The 22,470-nt window shown below is 33.2% G+C and overlaps 1 protein-coding gene and 1 non-coding gene across 2 annotated transcripts in view; both read right to left on the bottom strand.

The window, feature by feature from the left end:
* Positions 1-22,470, bottom strand: part of LOC106121516 (tRNA dimethylallyltransferase, mitochondrial) — a 140,434-nt gene that overhangs the window by 53,790 nt on the left and 64,174 nt on the right. The window contains exon 3 of the mRNA XM_013317209.1: positions 21,561-21,943. Within this exon, the coding sequence (XP_013172663.1) occupies positions 21,561-21,943 (383 nt within the window). The remainder of the gene's footprint in view (positions 1-21,560; positions 21,944-22,470) is intronic.
* On the bottom strand, positions 8,099-8,172 carry TRNAT-AGU (transfer RNA threonine (anticodon AGU)). The gene has a single exon. It is a non-coding gene; the product is annotated as a tRNA-Thr (tRNA).

Raw genomic sequence — 22,470 nt, 5'->3', positions numbered from 1 at the left:
CAAATCTAATAGAAATTTTGACAAATTCTGTCAATGACGTCACGAAAACGCATTTCGCAAATATTCGGGATTTATCTAGGATTCATCATGCAGGTTGAAATTGCTATTTATATATACATTTAGGTGTAATTTATTCCAAACATATTTGCTTATGTTGACTTTATTTAAATAGTGAAAATTGCGTGCGCTTCATCCAAAGTCAATATTAATTGTCATCGAGCGACGTGAAACTCAATAAAACATAAAATAAAAAGGCCTACAAAGCGGATGAGGGTTTAAAAATTAAACAGGTAGAGCCGAAGGGAGAGCTAGTTAAAGCCCCGCCAATGTTTACTTTGGACCGTATCGTTTGTCCAACCATATACAGAATCGTAAAGGTACTTGTATACTAATCATATTTTTTAGATTGGTAAGTAATAGTTTAGTACAATGCCTTTAAAGCGAACCAGAATCGAAATAAACCTAGCTTCGTTATGGCCCACCACTAATAGCAGCAAGACTTCTCGAAATCAAATCTAACATAGAGCAAACTTTATTTTTAATTATCAATTCGCTTTCGTAGCAGTGTGTCTTTAGAGTATTAAATTCAAAAATAGTAAGCCTTAACTTTCAAATGAACATAGTAATGTAAAATTAAAAAAACGTACTTTACATAGAGATAAAAGTTAAAACATGCTACGTTTTTTCGTAGCACTATAACGTAGCATATTGAGATACATATTTGGTATTCAAACTTTTAAAATAGTTGCCTGAAAATATCTGATAGTTGTAGATTAGTATAAGTGTTTCGTTTTTCTATTTTATGAAAAAGTAAGCGAAAATTAAATAGTCCCCCAGCGTGTCCGCACCTTTACGTTTATTGGCCAGTGTTGCCAACGTAATGCAATCACCGAACGCGAAGGGGAATTTTCGTTATTGCGCTTACGTAATTAATTCTATAGGCGTTCCTGTTGCCATGGCGATAGGCGCTGAGAAAGCACAATATACATTTAATTTCATAATAATTTAGGATGATGATCCTATCTAAGTGCGAACGGAAACTGTTGTGCTTAAACAAGCAAAATACTTAAGTTTTCATTGCCGAAGTATCTGTACAAAAACATATTATCATTTGTCTTGATATCTTAAAAAAAAAAACAGATATATAGACTTATATCTGTTTTTTTTTATAAAGATGATTTTGTGAAATTTAAAAACTCACAAAAAGATCGTCTTTAGGATTGCAAGCTTTCAATGCAAATAGGTCGAAATATCTTTCAATATTTTTATGTATTGATTACAATCAAGACTATGTAGGCCACAAGGCCATTACAAAGTAAATACATAAAAGAAACCGATCTATTTTCAACGTTTTATAACACTAACACACATTCTGTAGGTCAGTTACGTCTAAACAGAAGTTTGTTTTATTTACTACAATACATTCGTTTAACCTATAAATAATTACTTTGATTTCAAACCGAATAAAATATTGATAATCCTGAATGTTATTTTAACAAAATTTAATTTCACTTTTGCAATTTTACTCGACATGTTTTCATTTTGTTTAAAATATCAGTGAAGATATTAGAAAACGGCCATGACCTAATACACTTTTAAATGAATTGACCACTTGTTTTTTTTACGATAATTTTGATTTTGAATTAAATTTACTATCCATAAATTTTGCAAGAGAAAACATGGCAATGTTCTAATTATTTTTTCATCACTTCGTTTATTTCCTATTCTTTATATTATTAACTAGCTCTCGCCAGCGACATCGTCCTCGCGGTTTTAAAAAAGAACTTAATTCTTAGCAGTCCATTCTACCAGATTATGTTCTACATCCATGTCAAATTTCATCGTGATCCGTTTAACCATTCTGGAGATACCTTCAAATAAACATTTATACATCCATCCATCTAAACATTTATAATATAAGTAAGGTATAGAAACTTATAATATATTACTCGTTTATTTTACTATTATAATGCGTCACACATTTCTAATTATATTTTATCCCTAGGCATGAGTCATTAATGACTTGGATATTCCAGTAATTATGCCTCTACAGGTAAGCCTAAACTTTTGATTAAAAATTTACAAGGCCATTTCCCTTTGGGGTCACATTATTTTTGTCACGCCACACCTCATTATGAGGCCCTTAGCGGCTTCCTGCTGTCAGTTCGTCAGAAAGGGACAAGTGAATTGGATGCATTTAATTAGAGAAATTAATTTAATTAACTATTTTAAGACGTATTAACGATCAATTGTTCGTTTGTTTTTTGGGGCCTTTTTGATTTCTTTTTGACGTTTCCATGTCCTACTAAGATTGTGTCTCTGATCGTGGGTTTCTGAGACCAAAATTCCCGTTTAAAACATGTTATCTCTGTTTTGACAATAAGTTTTATACAGTGAATTTGATCTCAGAAAGCAACGGTTACTCAAACATCGTATTCATTGTTAGTTAAAGATATTTCTAACGTAGAGTTGATCAGTAATCTTAAAAATTTAATATTTTTAACATAACATTTTACAATTTTATTTTCTAGCTAAAAATGTTTTATTTTATTGAGGAAAGGTGATACTAAAAACTTGTTACTTATTAAGTTAATTACTTTGTTAAAACATATTAAAGGTTATTGACCATGTCACCTGATGATTTCCGACACGGAATCCTGCCCTTTTGTTACCAAGGGCTCGAATCTAAGGCCACTTAATTGGGCTAAGGGCACCAATTAACGCTTGGTAACAAGACACGGCAACAGTCACAACGGTTACACTAAATAGGGAGTTTGAACTTTAACTTGACAGTTAATTTTATTGATTAAAGAACTGTTTTTCTTTTTAATTTAGGGGACTATGATTATTTATCGTGTGATATAACCTGTAGCAATTAAAGGAATAGTTTACACCCTATTTTCGTAAAGTTAACGTCAGCGATTAGTTTTGAAATATTATTGTAGTATATTATTTTATTTGGTGTATTAGTTTTTACTTACACATCTAGTAAATAGATATGTTTCCATTTAAGTAAGAAAGTAAAACAAATTTAGTCATAAACTTAAAGAATTTCGTATAAAATTTATTAATGATTTTATACATAGTCAAATAATATATTATTTATTTATATAGATAGACTAAAACACAAAAATCATTGTTGAGTATTATTTAGTAAAAGCACTAGTGTCTATTATGGGAATATAAGGGCGAGAGAGCGAGAGGGTTAAAGAGTAGGTGTGAGATCGAGAGCGTCTAAGAGTAAACAAACGTTTGAAGCGCTAATAGCCTAATGGTTAAGGGTACGGATTTCTGATCACGTTGTTGCAGATTTATTACCGTAATTTTACTATTGTATACCATGTCCTAGCACAAGCATAGAGCTTAATTGAAATGGTACAAGAAATATTAGTAAATTTACGAAAATCCGCTAATATTAAAAAAAAACTAGTGTGATATATTGATAGATGTCAGATTGATCTTAAGCTTTACATATCGATTAAATAAATTATGTATTCTTAGAATTTCTTCGCTTTAATAATCATAAACTTATAAACCTCTATGGCTTCGAAAACATTAATTAATGTATTCAAACAAAACCATAACATTTCTACTATAAATATACAAAACATTATGAAACCTTTTACCAGGAAATCAGTGGTCACGGATAACAAAAACAACCGGTTTTTAGGCTTATAAATCTTGCTTATTAACGTCATATAATTATTCATTATTACAGTCAATTATAAATTAAACATTACATGAACTTTCCTTGGTGCGATGACTTCATACAACAATTTAATTCTATTATATACTTAAGGTGGAGAAACAGGTGGAATTCAATAGGCCGTTAGTTTACAAACCATCGCTTTATTTTATTTAATACAATTAAAGAAACATTACAAACATCGGAATTTTTGGTGTGTCCTTAGAAGAGAAACACGGGAATATTTCCCTTTTCTATCGTCAACTTCCCGATCCAGTCCACTTCCCAAAGAGGAAAGAGGACTAAAATTAGGGCTGCGACAGACACACTCATCAGAAGAACCGCGAAATTACTTTCACTTCTCGTCTGTCTTCTGTCTGGTGGCCCAATTGTGAATCAGATATTGTTACTGGCATGTACCACTACTAAAGTTTTGTCTACTCAAACAAGGTACAAGATAGTCCCCAAAGTGTATACTGTATGAAAAATATATACTTAGGGACTTATTACCGCACTCACATTAGTTAATTGGTAACCAAGGGCGATCCTTAGTAAAGTTTTAATAAAAAATCACTCGAAGTCTTTGATTACGGCAGTCAGTTAGGCAAGAGAATTCCAAGCAATTATCTTCAAGCGAGAATGTTATATTGCATAATTGTGCAAGTTAATTAAAAAAATATTTCTCGATCTTTATCCTACATCCCACATATAACTACATTTTTAACGCCTCGTTTTTATTAGTGTTCCTTAATATTAAAGGAAATGTTGCAAATGTAAGAAGCTCACGTAGATATTCTCTTCGGAGCTGCCCCTTAATAAGCTACCATCTAATTAGGTAAAGCTGCTCTTTCGTGTTTGTTAATTAAAAAATAATTATGCAAATCGAATGTGTTCATAGCGCAGAGAGCTTCGGCCGACTGTGGGTATGATTAATGGTTATACAGGACGCGGTGGATGGAGTTAAGCAGGTGTAAAGACCATAATAGATACCTGTATGTAGAAATAAAAAATATATTTGTGCTCTATGAGTTTCTAAATCTTTGCTAGATAATGAACACTTTGGTAGAAGATTTTGACAATTCTGAAGCCATTCTGAAGATACCTTCTAACACACATCCATCCATATCTAAACATTCGAATTTATAATTAGTAAGACTAGTAAAAACCGATTACACTGTTAGTAATCCATCGTTCATATCCCTGTCATTCATCAGAATAGTAATAAAACATGTTATCAAAGCTAAAATCTATTTAGGTCAATGGAAACATAACAATTAATTTGTTGCACAAAGTTACAAATTTGTATACGATACGTACACGTGTAAACTCGTAAACAAACGTAAACACAAGCACGAAGCTTATCGTTCATGCAACTTATCTACAAGGGTCAAATACATACATCACTTTAATTGATTATGTATAAACTCCAATGCTATTGATTCTTCATTATGTAAAACATTACCCGTAGAACACTGCTCTACTTATATAGTTAATTAAGATTGTTACATGATAAGGTGGCTAAAGATCAGGCGTACTCTTAAATCCGCTAAATAGTGTAGCGACCACTATCCATAGACATCTCCAGATCACACTAAAGTCTAAATTTATGTTTAGCTTAGTTTTTTATCTTTAAACATTTCTACCTTTTTTATAAGAAAAAGGGGCAAACGAGCAGCGGCAACACTGAGGTTGTCAACGACACCCCATCGACATCTGCAACACCAGAAGAACTATAGATGCGTTGTCGGCCTTTAAGGAAATGGTATCCTCGCTTCTTTTAGAACCCTAAGTTGTAGTGGTTCGGAAATACCGCCTAGGGCAAACTGTTCCAAAGCGCGGCTGTGCGAGAAAAAAATTGCGCGAGAATCCATCGTTCCATTGGAATATTTTGAGACACAAAGTAACAAAGCAAAATAATTGATAAATAATATAATTTTTTAATATAACAATTCGCTAATCGTATCGATGCAGAATAATTGAACAAATGCATCAATATCTAGCTAATAGTGTAGAGTAAACGGTAGCCACAAGAAATGGAGGCCGCGGGCGGGTGGCTGGATATTGAATACCCGCCACACGCCCACTCACTTACCAGCCTCATTACGACCCGCTTTGTTATAGTAAGCATGCGTTCATACTAGCGCTATAACCTCGGGTTTGATCAGAATTATTCGGGTTTGCTTAGTGCATATTCAAACTTCGATTTTGACATTAATGTCTTCAAGTGAAAGTGGATGAAAGGGAATGGGTGATCTGGATGTCTTTTTTTCTACGCTGACGACCGTGGGGACACGTAATTTATAGCCATTCAGTTCAACGTTATTGTTTTCATTTTGATACCAAGACTTTTTATTAAAAACTTACAGAACGGCCGATGATGCCAAAAAGTCCTAGATTGGCGGCCGCTGATAGGATGACGTATCGTAGGTAGGTATTCATCAAGATCGACCGATGACCTGGTCATACGGGAGTGCACTGGATGCGGGGGGCACAGGACTGGGCATAGTGGCAATCATTGGGGAGGTCTACGTTTAGTAACGGACGAATTAAGGCTGACAATGAACTTATAGTACTTTTACGGTAGTCGTCGTCGTGAACGCGTCCTAAGGATGCCCTGCAGGCGCAATATGACTTAAATTACATTGACTTACTTTCTAAAGTATCGTGTAATTGTATGACAAGTTGACATTAAATATCATATATGAAGATTTACCTTGCATTACAAGACTAAAGGGCTCGGTAAGAGTGTGTTATTGAGAAGTTATTTGCGACAATTTAACATTAGATTTATAAAGAGAAATTATAGAACATGGGTAAGGAATTTCAGAAACAATACCTTTCTTGTTTTATAAACCACAAGAAACAATGTTATCTTATCAAACTCTTAGATATTTTTGTAGTGTACAGCTATTCTGACGTCGTCAGAATATCTGACCAAAGCTTCATCAAATCTGGTTTTAAACCGCGAACGAACAAAACTTAATTTTTATTTCTGAACCTTTCACAGTCCATTGATACTTAGATGTTTCTACATCCATATCCTCTTTACTACCAGTACTGCATGTTTAATAGTTGCGAACTTCAATTCACAACTACATAAAGGCCTTTCTTGAATACCATATTTAATTATGCAAGGTTAGCCATTGTCTTCAACACACATACATTAGCTCTCAAAGTTCGCCTTAAGGTAGAAAGGGCGGCCGACAATAAGCCCACGTCACGATCCTCAAGAAACTTTTGAATGAGAATCGATCGAAATACATTGTATACTTATTTTAATATTCAGGGCCGGTTTGCTCGAGGGTAACGTTTCGCAGGACCTCTGGAATACTTCAAGAATTTGCAAGTGTTACTTGCGCAAGAAATACTGAATTGAATACAATAGTATACTATTATATATCTTACTTCTTACTAATATTATAAATGCGATATATTAGTTGGATGGATGTTTGTTTGAAGGTATCATCGGAACGGCTCAACGGATCTTAAATGAATTTGGCAAGGATGTAGAACGTAGTTTGAAAGAACACATAGGTTAATAAGGTTTTTTATAACACCATGCGGACGATGTCGCGTTCAACAGTTGGAAATAGAATAAGTTTAAGTGGTATAGCAAGACTAGATGTATGCAAATGTAGAGATGGATCTTTTGAATTAGATAATAAGGTGCAATATGATCCTTGAAGAAGCTTTATAAAGCGAAAAAATGAGTTGAATGGAAACCTAATCGGAAGTGAGTACGACCATTAAACACTCCCTTAGTGAAGAATTAGTATAAGAAATATTTTAAATAGTTATTAAAGATTTCTGATTGCGACAGATACACAATAAACTAATTTGAAGTAAATTTGTCAGAATCCATTGTTGTTTTTGTCTGTTCTGTACGATGAAATGGTTTTCTTTTTGTCATGTTTGTGATTTTTTTATGATTAAAAGAAACAAACAAAGTAAAGTAAGTCATTTTTATTTATAAGCCGGCATACATTACAAATGTAAGAATTATTCAAGAGACGATGTCAGCAGACGACGAAGGAATCAAATTGAGGTCTTATATCAACAACTTATTACAAACTTATAATTACTTTTCTTAAATAATTTATGTACTTTATTTGAACATATCTGAAACAAAATTAATTTAACTTCTTACATGTTTTTTTAATAACAAAAATTTGACTAGATATGTAATTTTTACGTTTTTACATATATATATATAAATTGTAAAGCGTAAACAAATCTATTGTCTTGCCTAGAAAAAAAGGGATCAAATGTTATCAAATGACGATGTGGTTTGTATAAAAGTAAACTTAACAGAAATTGAGGAAATGTGGAATTTACGGGATACAAAATTACAATTTTTTTTAAATTTCATGGCAACTGAGAAATTTCATTAAAAAAAAAGAAACCAAACCTGGTAGGCCCCGGCGAGATTCGAACTCGCGATCTCCTGTTTACTAGACAGGCGCTTTAACCAACTAAGCCACGGCGCCGTTGGGCACAACGATGAAATTATTATACTATATATACACTTTTGTTTTAAAATAAAAAATCTTAAAAAAAATCTGATTAACTTATACGTCATTTTAACATGTACAGAATATTGTACAAGACATTGACATTGTGACTATTTTCATTATTCTCATACAATTCATAAAATATCTTACTAATATTATAAATGGGAATGTTCAGATGGATGGATGTTTGTTTGAAGGTACCTCCGGAAGTTGTCAACAGATTTTAATGAAAATTGGCTCACATGTAGAACATTGTTCTGAAGAACACTAGGCTACTTATTAAGTTTTTGTTTTAATTCCGCGCGGACGCAGTCACGGGCAGCAGCTAGTATTTAATAAATCCAAAACAATAGAGAAATCTTTTTGGTGTAAAAATATTAGGAACTTATTGATATAATATGCGTAGTTAATCAATCACATAAACATACAATGTACGGAATGATAATAGAGCTATTAGTAAATTATAGTGAATCAGTACACGAATGAACGCAGCGATGCGCCGGGAAGCCGTAATGAATGAATGATTGTCATCAATATGACGTATTGCAAGGTAGCGTCGGCAAAAGTATTTATAGATCAAAACTTATATGAACTAAAAAAAGGCCTAATCACCCTTAACTTAGGGTATGCTCCGAGCCCCTCGGCGGGAACGTATAGTGAGCTGATGATGATGTTGAAAAAGAAAGATTTCGATGGCAGGAAGTAATTAATTAAAAACAGTATGATTTAATATAATACTTAGGTAAAATAATTGTGTTACTAATATTATAAATGCGAATGTTTAGATGGATGGATGGATGTTTGTTAGAAGGTATCTCCAGAACGGCTGAACGGATCTCGCTGAAATTAGGCATAGATGTATAACATAGTCTGGAAGAACACATAGGCTACTAATTAAGTTTTGATTCCGCACGGACAGTGTCGCGGGCGACAGCTAGTAGTCAACATAACTACCATAGAGATTGTTAACAGAATAATGCAATTAATTTACCAAATGATCCGCAAAAATATATTTAACGATCGTTTAGGCACACTTCTAATCACGAAACTTAAAGCGAATCTGTAAAATTTTATAATCATCAGTAGTACATCCTTGCTTTTAAACATGCCATAGTTTCCGGACTTTGGACTCGATGTATTTTTAACGATTTACAATGTTATTCTTTGAAAACATCTAGTTAATCTAATCTTAATTTTAATCTACCTAATATTATATTCTGACTATAATAGCTTATCTATTTAAATATGACTTATTGTAATATTTTTTGCTAACGCTACTTTCGATTTATTGTATACGCGACATGCATGTGCTGTGGGCGCGTGGGAAACGTGCTTTTGTGGCGTTTAATTGTCGCCAAAGAACGCATTAAACTTATAAATATGCGCGCACACAAACAAGAGAACAATAAAATGTTTTGTGCTACGAAATGGATACGTATGTGTGTGTGGCTTGCATTCCAACTCCGAGCTTTCGTAGAACGAGTAAAAGTTCACTCGGCCTGTATACGACGGCCGTTTGCTTTGTTACTGTTTAATTATTGAATCCCTTATATGGTAGCCTACAACTTTGTTCGTTTGAAGTCAAAAAGCCTAGACTATGTAACTTTATTACAAGTATATTGCAACGTTCATTACGTTAATTTCGAAACTTAACTATCTGTCTGATAAATTATATTTTACAATATCTTTAGGTATATTTTAACACAATTAATTACAATGAAATGTTTTACAAAGAGACTACCTTTGTATTAATGTTTCCAACCAAATTGTGACCTCGTTTAATAATAGAAAAGAATACCTAACATTAAACATTATAATTTTCATTGACCACCTGATTAAATATTAAATATTTTTTATCGATTTTAAGTCGTAAATACAAAGAGCAAAGGGTTAAAATTTGCATGCGTGACTTGTTGGCGGGAAAATTAATAAATTTTAAAAGAAACCGTTCTCATAGCAACAGTTCTAAATAATGATGGTCGTTGACAAATACCGCTTGGAATTTATGGTCGAATTGGGCCCGTTGCTGGGCAGAGGTACGAAATATTGATACATGTATTTTGAACCTTAATACGATTGGTTTAGATCTATTTTAGCATGTAGGTGATTGATGTAACATTTTTTAAAATTCTGATTAGCCATTTGTGATAATAATATAGGTTATATGAAAAATGTGGTAGGGCAGATAAGTCAGTAATAGAACAGAGGTTGGGTTTATAATTTAACGGAAAATTCCGTGTTTGATTGCCATTTGTTGTTAGAATTAAAGAAACATGAATTACAGACATTTTCTGGTACTTAAACGAATAGAAATACATTTTTGAAGGTATCACCAGGACGGCTGCATGAATCTCGCTAAAATTTGGCATAGATGTAGAACACAGTCTGGAAAACACTTACTTTTATGTTTTTTTCTTAATTCCGCGCGAACGGAGTTACGGGCAACTGCTAGTATATTGCAAATACAAATTTTTGGATGGATGGATAGATGTTTGTTAGAAGATATCTCCAGTACAGCTGCATAAACTCGCTGAAATATGGCATAGATGTAGAACATAGCTGCAAGAAAACAAAGAATGCTAATTTTTTTTTTATTTTGCGCGAACGGTGTCGCAGGCAACAGCTAGTTAAATGTAAGGGAAATAAATGGTTGTAGTTAATCCACTTAAACGTATAGCTGTGCCCGCATACCGCAGTACTAAAGGGTTTCTAGTTTAAGCTATCAGATCACATCCACTTCCTAATTAAATAAGGACAAATAAGTTGAGGAGTTTTATTTAATACTTGCTGTCGCCCGCGACTCCGTCCGCGCGAAATTAAAAGAAAAAATATTGGTCGCATCGTTATGTTATATAGCCTAAAGCCTTCCTCAATAAATTGACTATCCAACAAAGAAAGAATTTTTCAAATCGGACTAGCAGTTAGTTAAGATTAGCGCGTTTAAACAAACAAACAAACTCTTCCGCTTTATAATATTAGTATTTTCCCACGAGCTTTTACTATTGGAAAAGCTCGCAACTTTTTAAAACTTTTAATTAACTTAAAGTAAATCTTGTTAAATATACCATGAAGATTTAAATCAATATTGTAATTAAGTCAATTTATGATTACATCTTATAAATTTTAAAGGCCGTTTAACTTAAAACGAGTAATAATCATAATATTTAACGATGGAAACGACCCCGGAACTTTCAACGAGGGTAGACTAACACTAAATCTACGACCGTCAGAATGTATATTAGATTCTGTAGCAATGGAGTTCTCCCCATTAACAGCGAGGTCAGACGAATGGCATTGACGGTAGTCAGAATAAAACACTATTAAGAAATAATTTCACAGCGTCTGAAGACTCAGCGTCGATGTTAAACAGGTGGTTAATAAATTAGCTGACGAAATATAAAACAAACTTTTTTTATCACTTTTAAAAATACACCTTTTGTATTCGTGTAGAATGATTCAGAGACAGGAAGTTTCACTAACGCATATATCATTCGAATAAAATCATATATTTGTATGCTGTTGGAATCCATTTTTATATTTCTTGAGATGGTGTAATGCACAAAAATAATCACATATCGTATTCCTTATTCAACAATTCGAAAAAGCATTTTTTTATTTATCACACAGTTTATGTCCTACTTTGGCCAGTATTAGGACCGTTTTATGCTTGGCATAATAAAACTTTTTTGTCATACATTTTTGGAATGCTATTATACAAACAAAGACTTTAGATATCGTACGAGCTACTAACTCTGACTCTCATTTTCGAGATATTTTCAATTTAATAACGCATCATCGACCAAAGTCTCCGCCCAATCTATATTGCGATCTTTTTATCAATATAGAGTTATCAAGGGCACTCCGAGTATGCTGTAAACCCTTGAAGGCACTTGTAACCCCCTCACGACCGCGGGCGGAAACATAAAAACTGCGCAATCGGTTTCATTGTCTTCGAAAACCCGAGTCAAGGGCAGACAAACCGCCAAAAGGCGACGCGCCACGACGCACATCGCAAGACAAGTCGACGGATAGGTTCGAAAATATATCACAGTTTTTATTTTAAATTTGTTTTATTACAACTATGCTACGTTAAGAAAAAACTGTGGCTTTAAATTAAATCACTGGCTATTTATTACCTCTTATTTAAAAAAAATCTTCTTTTTTAAATTTCTAATCTCGTTTGTATTGTTAAGTTAATTATAATAGTGGCATTTTTCTTGTTCATTTCACTAAGTTATCCACTATACTACATTACCATTATTACTACCATTATGTCCAATCTTCGAACAGATTATTTAACTCGAAATGCAAGCGGAATTTTTATACAGCTATTATGTTATCTTCAGATTAATTTCGCGACGTTCATCTCGTGTATGAACAATTTCTTATCACGTTACACACGGCAACTAAGTTAGCAACAGTGTATGTTAGACGAAGTTCTCGATTTAACACTGAATAGCTTTTAGACTAGGACGATTGTACGTGATACACTGACCTCACTATTTGACACACATTACTGTAGCCTGATATACAAAAATTATCCTTAAATCCCATTCAAAAAGGTAGCTAATTGAATAATCTTTATAATTATTTCTTGCGAAATTGTTGTGTCCATTGTACGCGCAAGGAGCATTGACCAATTAACTTGATGCTAAAATGTTGAATTCATTACCTCAATATATTCTACACATTTTTGTTTCCTTAACACGAATTAAATATATATTGTAGGTAACTATTCTTCTATAAAATCAATTAACTACGATAACCTCTTGGAAAATCCCCAAAAATCACTTACGAAGATAAAAATGTTTATTTTAAACATTACTATCAAAACTCTTACAATTCACCCGTGATAATAGTTTTAAAGTGGTATAAAAAATAATCATTATTTTATATGTATTTATAGATTTGTTTTTTTTTTTTAATTTTTAGCTTAATCTGTCTTATCATAAAGTTGACAGCATCTTTCGTAGCCTTTATCCTTTGAGGAACATTATAAATTCTACCATTCATTAATTAAACTAACAACTGTTAGGAAGAAAATCCGACACTGTGCCGGTGTACTGGTGCAACACTAGCCTCACTAAAATGTCGACGTTTATGTCCCATAGTAACGAACTTTCGCGCCAAATAATTCTAACTAATACTATCTAAGACAACTAAAGTAACGCATTTTATTACATATTATATAATTTAAAAAAACCTCTCTATATAATCTTTGTGCCTTAATTTTATCCTAAAATTATATTTATGTATTTCGGTCAAATATATTCGCAAATTCACATATCGTCGGATTTTATTATCTGAAGTGACCTACAAAACTGTGCGCGGGTTATCGTGGATGCCGCCACACGTCACATAATGCCGTCAAGGCCAATGCTACAGGCACGTGACATAATATTTAAGCAACCACTATCATTTTAAATTAATATAAATTCAATATATCAACAATTATTTTTTAAATCTTATATTATATATAAAATTCTCGTGTCACAATTTTCGTTCCTATACTCCTCCGAAACGGCTTGACCGATTCACATGAAATTTTGTGAGCATATTGAGTAGGTATGAAAATCGGCCAACATTTATTTTTAATTCCGCGCGAACGGAGTCGCGGGCGACAGCTAGTTATATCTAATATTCTATTATTTTTACATCCATTTTTATGGACAAAAATGTGGCTACGAATTTACAAATGTCTACGACAAGGGAAACTAATTGCTGAAATCTAGATTGTTCTATTTTTATTATTTACAACTAGACTATGGAATTATGTACCAGGATATAATAGCCAATTATTATGTCTTATATACTCAAAATAAATTGATGAATGAAAAAGTAATCGAGTGACTTCTCAGAGGTTATCTTGAATTTCCAAGAAACTGTATTTATCAATATATATATAAACAATTAAGCAGCGACTATTAAATTTCATAGGTCACTTGTAAAATGGCGCTTTAATTTATTTATAAAATTATTTTTCACTACAGTCTTACTAAAACTGTTATTTAAAATTACACATATTCTCCTCAAAAATATAAAATGGCTGAAGAGATTCTCGATTTATAAATTTTTTAAGCTACCATAATATTTTATCGCCAAGGAATTATATAGTTTTTTAAAAAAAATTGGGATTCGATCTCTAATCGATAGATTTGGAGGCAAACCACCTAACCAATGCACAACCATGGAGTTCTTATAGCAACAGTGAATTTTATTGATATTAAAATGTGAGCGCGGCCATGGTGCGGCACCATTTGACTTTTTAATGTGCCATTAAGATAACATTAAACGTAATTATTTAGTCCGGATGGAATTCTTGTCGTTTCAGAATAATTAGCGAAGGAATATTTTTGTGATATTTCCCTTTATTTAAAACATTAACAATTTAGAGTAACATTTTAACGTAATTAAAATAAAAAATAAAAATTGGTTTGTGGTTGTAATTTATCGTTTATCTATCTTTATTCCACTAACGTAAAGTTGGCGCGTTATGTTTTCTACAACCAGAACAATCTCTTTCTTCATCTTAATCTTCACTGGTTTTTTAATAAAGGACTTTGCCTCATCTACGCAATCTATCCATCTCTTTCTAGGTGAAAGACTCATACCATGACATTTTATTATCCTACAGACTTAGTATTCGTATTATTAATGGAGATTATTTCGGTATTTTACTTTTATTTTCCTCAAATGATTTCCTAGAATCTGCATATCTTACTCGAAGCAGTTGTAGTCTCGTACAAACTGGTACGAATATCACCGCGCTCGCAAACTACCCGGATGACATAATTGATCGCTTTGTGTAATCGCTAGGAATAAGGCTGACTACACATGATGCGTTCAATAACCGCTAGTTGTTTGTTACAAATAAACCAAAGACACCGTTAGTACCTGCTTTAGTTGTAAACGAAAAATTATTTTCTATTAATTAATACATTTGCAAAACATTTATGTATTATATACGTATATAAAGAATTCCATTTAAACGTTTTTAAAGATGATACTACAATGATAAGTAATATAAACAGTCCATAATCGTTAAAAAAATATTTTAAGTGATAAGTGACAACTTAAAAACTTACTACATAACGTTTTTAATAAATAAAATAGTTTATTATAATAACGCTCCGTTTGTAGACAGCTTAATTCTACCATATCGTCGACAAGTGTAAAAACCAAATGTCGAGTTAGTTACTATACCACCAAGCGAAATTATACTCTGTTCCTTATACATAAGGTTACAATTCGTTTGTTGTATAATTTCAACTAAGTTATGAATGGGTCGAGTGAATGGACGCCGGCGCCGGCGCTCGCACCCTTGACACCACGCACGTTGTATGCAGCATTTTAGCGCTTCTGCATAATGTATGAATGATTTTTCTTTATTACGTACTTAGAGTTGCAATGACATAATTTATAATCGCACGCTATACGCAGCGGGTTATTTCTTATCACAATGGCATAAGATTCAAATTTGATAGACAGAATGTTTATGTTTTACGATATTTTAATACTAAAAAAGTGTGACTCAACTGAGATTCGAACATGGGAACTGCGATGATAATTATTTCAAGAATATAATTATGTTATGTTAACATTAATTCTTATTTGATTTAGGAATATTTCTATTGCAATCAGTTGTTTGACTTTGTGTTACAAACAACTCTGCGGGGTTAGACAAAGTGCATTCGCTTCGAAGCGATTCAATAGCGAATTTCGTAATCGATTTGACGCGCGACAATCACGTGACTTATCGAAAGTTATTGTCAGTTTGATATTTATACAGAAAGTAATCATCATCATCATCATCATCAGCTCACTATGCGTCCCCACCGAGGGGCTCGGAGCCTACCCTAAGTTAAGGGTGATTAGGCCATAAAGTAATACCAACAATAAAATATAATATTAATGATGGCGTATAAAAGTGGTAACACTGGTGACACATCATGTGACAAATACAGCAATCATTGCTAGTCACGAACCCAGTTTCAAATCTAGGCAATAATCAGACCGTAACGCAACACCGAGGCCGAAGTTAACTGGCCACTGGCGCCTATTGAGAGACTAGGTTTACACACATTGATTGTTCTTGGTAATACAGCAGTTAAAGTATTAATATTAATACTTTTATATATTGCTTATATAGGATGATAAATAATTCATTGAAAAAACACAACTATAGACGTAAAAAATTAAAGACTTTAAAATGATGTGGCATAGCCACTTAAAGGTCCCTATCAAGGACAGGGCCTATTACGAATATTTTTTCCATAACGTCGTGGAGAAAATTTTTACATCCATCCATCAAAACATTTGCAATAATAATATCTAGTAAATAGAAATATTGGTAAGTTTCATTCAAAATTTAAACATCCTAATGAAGATTACAACAGTCTGAATCATAATGTAAGCAAGAGGCCAAATGTAGTCTCTGAGTTGGTCTCTGTACATTACAATATAAATCACTCAATATTAAACGCATTCCATAAAGGGGCGTTATTCTGCACGGTTTTGCAAATTACGGACAAGTTAAAAATTAAATAAAATTATCTGATAAGTTAAATTAAACGAAATATGAAACAAATAGCTTTACCTACAATTAATAAATTCCATCTTGATACCTTCACGCGTTTTTGAGAAAAAGGGTCTTAACAGACAGACGGACGGACAACAAAGTGATCCTATAAGAGTTTATATATTTCCTATGAGGTACGGAACCCTAAAAAAGTTAATATTCTTAAAACTCAACTCTACAAGTATACAAAGTTCAAAACAACACGCAAAACTGAAAACAAAATTTAACTTTACTTGCCTTCTTAATTTCAGTTCAAAGAAAACTAGGCTAAAAGATCTTACCAATATAATAAATGCGAATAATTTAGATGGATGGATGGATATTTGAAGGTATCTCCAGAAAGGCTGAACGAATCAGGCTGAAATATGGCATAGACGTAGAACATAATCTGGCACACAAAGTCTACTAATTATTTATTTTTTAAATCCGACCGAACGGAGCCGCGGGCGACAGCTAGTGTGTACATAAAAGCAAACACAACTCTTGAATATGTGCAGAATTGTGGCGCGATTCGTACGGACAATTGAAACACACTTCCTTATTGCGAGGATGACGTCACGCGCCACGTGGTGGGTGATCCATCGGACCATCGTCTGCCCTAATACGACCTATCGTTAATACTGACATACATAATATAAGACAAATTAGTATTATTATATAGACATGTATATAAATATCGGTGTCTTGACTATTTAACGTAATACGTAATAAATCGTAATACTAGTGAAGTCAACAGGGAATGTTTTGGAATAATATAGAAGCCAGGTATTCCAAGAAATTTTTGTAAATCATTTCGAGTTTAAGACACTTAAAACTTTTATCTACAGATATTAATAAAATAACTGTCTGTATGTAATATTGTGATACAACCTGCACATATCTGAGAAGAAATTCAAAGATATGTGTGAAGTCAACCAACCCGCACTTGGCCATCGTTGTTAACTTTGGCCTAATCATCCGTAACTTAGGGTAGGCTCCGAGTCCCTCGGTGGGGACCTACAGTGCTGATGATGATGATGTAATATTGAGAAAAATTTTATTTTGTACATGTATTAGCGTTGCTTATAACGAAAAACAATTTGTTTGTCTGTCTGAATGTCTTGACTTGACTTGGATGAGAAGCTAATACATGCGGGCAATTATAGTTTACTTTTTTAATTTTTCGCTGATAAAGTCGCGGGCGACTGTTAGTTATAACAAGTGAAAGTAACTATAGTTTTATCTTTTAATAATCCTCGTAGATTTTAAATACTATAGTTAAATATTAGTAAAGATGTTTTAAACCTGTTTTATGGTTAATCTATATATTATATATAAAAGAAATTTGTGTTAGTTACACTATTTATAACTCAAGAACGGCTTTACAGATATGGCTGAAAATTGTTGAGGAGGTAGCTTAGAGCCAGGAGACGGATTTAGGGTTCTATTTATTCTTTTTTTTTTTCGAATTTATGCCTTGAAGAGCTGCTTTAAATTTAACTTATCTATATATTAGTTTTTTTTATATATCCATGAGGACGAAGTCTCAGGCGACAGTTAGTATAATATTAAAAGTCCGTCCTAACAACACTAAGTTCATCGATTAACCTTCGTATGGTAATCATTGAGTTGTTTAATGATGATAATTTTTCGAATTCATCAAGTTAATTACTATTACATATTCAACGATATTAAAACGGACATCTGGATGAAGGAAACATTAATTTTAATTATATTCATATTAATGACGGTAACTATTCTTGTTCTTTCAAGTGTTGAAATAAATATGACAAACTGGTAAACGGATATATAGTGAGAGTTTCAACGAATTTTTATTAAATACTTTGTTACAATTTTACCAATTATAAGCCGTCGCTCGCGACTCTGTCCGCGCGGAATTAAAAAAACACTTAATGAGTAGTCTATGTGTTTTTCTAGACTATGTTCTACATCTGTGGCAAAGTTCATCAAGAACCGTTGGGCCTTCCGAAGATACCTTCAAACAAACATGCTTCCATCTAAACATTCGCATTTATAATATTAGTAAGATTTATAAGAAAAACAGCAAAGATAATTGTAATTAATTTCTAACTGATTGTTAAAAAACAATTGAACTTATCACGGGTATTAACAAGTTATATCCAAAATATAATTTCTTGGAATGTTCCTTATTATATTTCATGATGCTTCATCATGAACCTGTCTTCTACAGAGGGTCGGCACAATATGTAACTCCTCCATACATCTCTATCAGCTGTCATATCTGTATTCAGTCCCTCACGCATAACATCTTTCACACAATCCAGCCATTTCCATTCTAATATATTTTCATACATTGAAATAACCAAACAAAGCAATAACTATGTAAAGGGGGAACCCTTCTGCAATACATTTTTCCTATAACTTATATAATTAAAGTACATCAAGAAACATAATCACATTAACTTACAACATGATTGAAATTCCTTTATTTACGATCTCTATCGCTCAGACACATCCTGTATCATCGTACTTTGTCGACAAAATGAAGGGAATAAATGCCAGACTCCGCGTCGCCACGATATCTCTATTACTACGACCTATTTTTTTCCCACACAGCAAGGCATTACGCTATGGGCACTATCGGGAAATTTATTAGCAAACCGAATAGATTCTCCCTTAGAGACGGCTCGATGACTGAGTGGAGATGAAATAAAACGAATGTAAAAAGAATACTGGTTCAATGCGCGACCTGGGATTCTTACTTTAGGGTTCTGTAGGTAATTTCTTTAATACTATAACAATAAGTGTCATTTTAACCGAGGTACTAACTCCTATAGAAAACTAGCTGTCGCTGACTCCGTCCGCGCGGAATTAAAAAAAACAACTTAATTAGTAGCCTATGTGTTCTTCCAGACTATGCTGTACATCTTTGCAAAATATCAGCGAGATTCATGCAGCAGTTCTGAGAATACATTCTAACAAACATCCATCCATCCAAACATTCGCATTTATAATAAACATAAGGATTGATGATGATAGAATCGTCATCCTAACAGATTAAGATACCTTTGCCGAATACTGCTTTTAGAAATTGTTAAAAAAGTTACACATAACATCGTTGAAATAACTCAGCAGATAGAAAATCTGCTAACCAGTTGTTTTTGCTTGATCTTAGCAAAAAAAAGGCCATACGAGAGGTAAATAACAAATTGGGAAATGAAGCGAGAGTTGAACCGTAGATCTAAAAGGATCATTTTTATTTAGTGTTCATTTATTTTATTTTATAAAAACAATAGGGCTACGGAACCCTAAAAACCCTGACGCTTATCTCGGCCCATTGACGCTGAGTTATGTAACTATATATTATTATTTAAGCATTTACATACAAAATGAAATAATAAAACGCACGACGGACTGACTTCGCAGCTTCGAGGCTCCATTGTCATTGCAAAGTACGGGGTAATATTCCTTCACGCTTAAATATATTTGTGAAATTACATTGCTACAAAACCATTGATTAGAAAATCTATGGCATGGATGAAGGTCATAGATATATTAAAAAGCAAGGTAAGTAGTTTGTAAGAAGTGAAATTGACTAATTGGTTTCCTATTTTCTTTATAGAATTAAATGATAAAAACTGTTATAAGTTTTACTAGGCAATGTTTAATATCACTTGATATATCCCTTAGCAACTAGTGACGTAATCATATCGTAGGGAAGATTCTAGAACACCAAATCGCTACTACGGAACCAATGGGAAACAGGAAAAAAAACCATCAACGCGTCAAATATTTACACATAGACTGACGATTCGTGTACCAAGGCGTAGGGTTTGCTGTTTAATGATCGCGATAAATAATTCGGGGTTATCGGGGGGGCCGCGTCCGCGATGTGATACAGGATGACCATAAAGTCGTGGAAAATTTTGCATTTTTATTCTCGATGTTTCAATTTATGTTTGTATATTTCCATTTCTGACAAATTTAATTATTAATGAAGAATGAATAGAAAACTTATGTTGCGAGTGAATTCGGATAAAATGACAAAATTAAATACAACAACAACTATTCAAAAATATTTTTTTTGTATGTAGTAGACTATACACAAAGTATTTTATTAATAACTACCTTCTCTTAATCTAGAATAATTACTATTCCTTTTATTTTCGTTTATTTTTTACGGCATGTCCTACAAAAAAGCAAATCATTGTCCCACTAGTCTGCGCTAGGAAAGCCAAGGTCACGCCGCACGCACACATCGAAATATCTACGAAATCCTTGGCAGCGGTCAGAGACCCGCGGAAGTTAAATCGACCAGCTTAACCTGGTCCGCCGCCATTCATACGTCTCCCCCTACATAGTAAATTTCCTTGGAGCGCCGCGCGAAGAGGAAGACCTTTTGGAGCTGGTCGACGCTTTATGTCATCATGCGATACGGCCTTACATTTTGATGTTTATGTTAATCACATGAACGAGTTCTGGCGAAGTATCGTTGATATTATTAATTTCTATTAATGGCATAATACTAAGATGTTTAGCAAATTATATTATTATTATAAAAGTTAGTATGATGCAATATTATAATAAGATTATCAAAATGGTGAAGACTGTATAACTAAGACTAATTTTAGTTTTTAAAAACTGTTTTTATATTTTGCTGATTTGTACTGAGTAATTACATTGACAAATAAATTTGAAATAAGAAAACACTTAATAGGTTAAGTATAATACATAGCGCAAGTCTAGCTGGCATACTTACTACTGTAGCAATTTGGTAAGCTAAAATTGGCACACCCTGTGGAAGGTTCACGAAATAAATTCTTACCTTAAAACTTTTCTTCTATTATTAGGATGTAGTCGAGACGCCATAACCGGATCTATTGCTTTTAATTTAGCATGAATTTCCTCATTACTAAAATTTGTTTCGTTATCGACATCTTCCTGTAACTTTTGTTTATCGATAACATTTTTCACTTCATGCACATCACTAACGAGTTTTTCTTTGATATTACTTTCACAGTCTACGGCTAATTTTTTTGGTTGAGATTCATTTATGTTATAGTCTCTTTTTCTTTTGCTAACATCCCACAAGAGGGCTTTCGAATCAGTCATGTCTTCAACAAGAATTTGATATACAATTGACTCTATGTAGTAATTCGTGCCGCCTACAATTATTGGGATTTTTCCTTTTTCTGTGAGATTTTCTATCTGTATTTTTATTAAAGATATAATTATTTATTTAATCAGTACTAGACTATATTTTAAAGCTTAATCACAGCTTCGTATCCATTTTAATGGATGGATGAATTGATGGATGTTTATAAGAAGGTATCTCTAGGATGATTGAAATTTGTCATATTTGGAAGAACATCTTCATCAGCTCACTATACGTCCCCACCGAGGGGCTCGGAGCCTACTCTAAGTTAAGGGTGATTAGGCCATAGTCAACCATGTTGGCCCAGTGCAGGTTGGTTGATTTCACAAATATCTTTGAATTTCTTCTCAGATATGTGCAGGTTGCATCACGATGTTTTCTTTACCGTAAGAACGTCGGATAAATTTACATATGTAAATCGGAAATCGAAAAACACACTGGGACATGGTGGGATTCGAACCCAGGACCTGCAGATTGCAAGTCAAGTGCCCCCTGTGCCACCGACGCTCTCATGGACGGAAGAACATATACTTCTAATTATTTTTTTTTAATTTCGCGTGGACAAAGTCACGGGCAACAG

The sequence above is a fragment of the Papilio xuthus genome, unplaced genomic scaffold (genome assembly GCF_000836235.2).
Source record: "Papilio xuthus unplaced genomic scaffold, Pxut_1.1 DF826945.1, whole genome shotgun sequence".
Classification (NCBI taxonomy): Eukaryota; Metazoa; Arthropoda; class Insecta; order Lepidoptera; family Papilionidae; genus Papilio; species Papilio xuthus.
The sequence above is the reverse complement of the archived record's forward strand: the minus strand, read 5'-3'. Positions and strand labels throughout refer to the sequence as shown.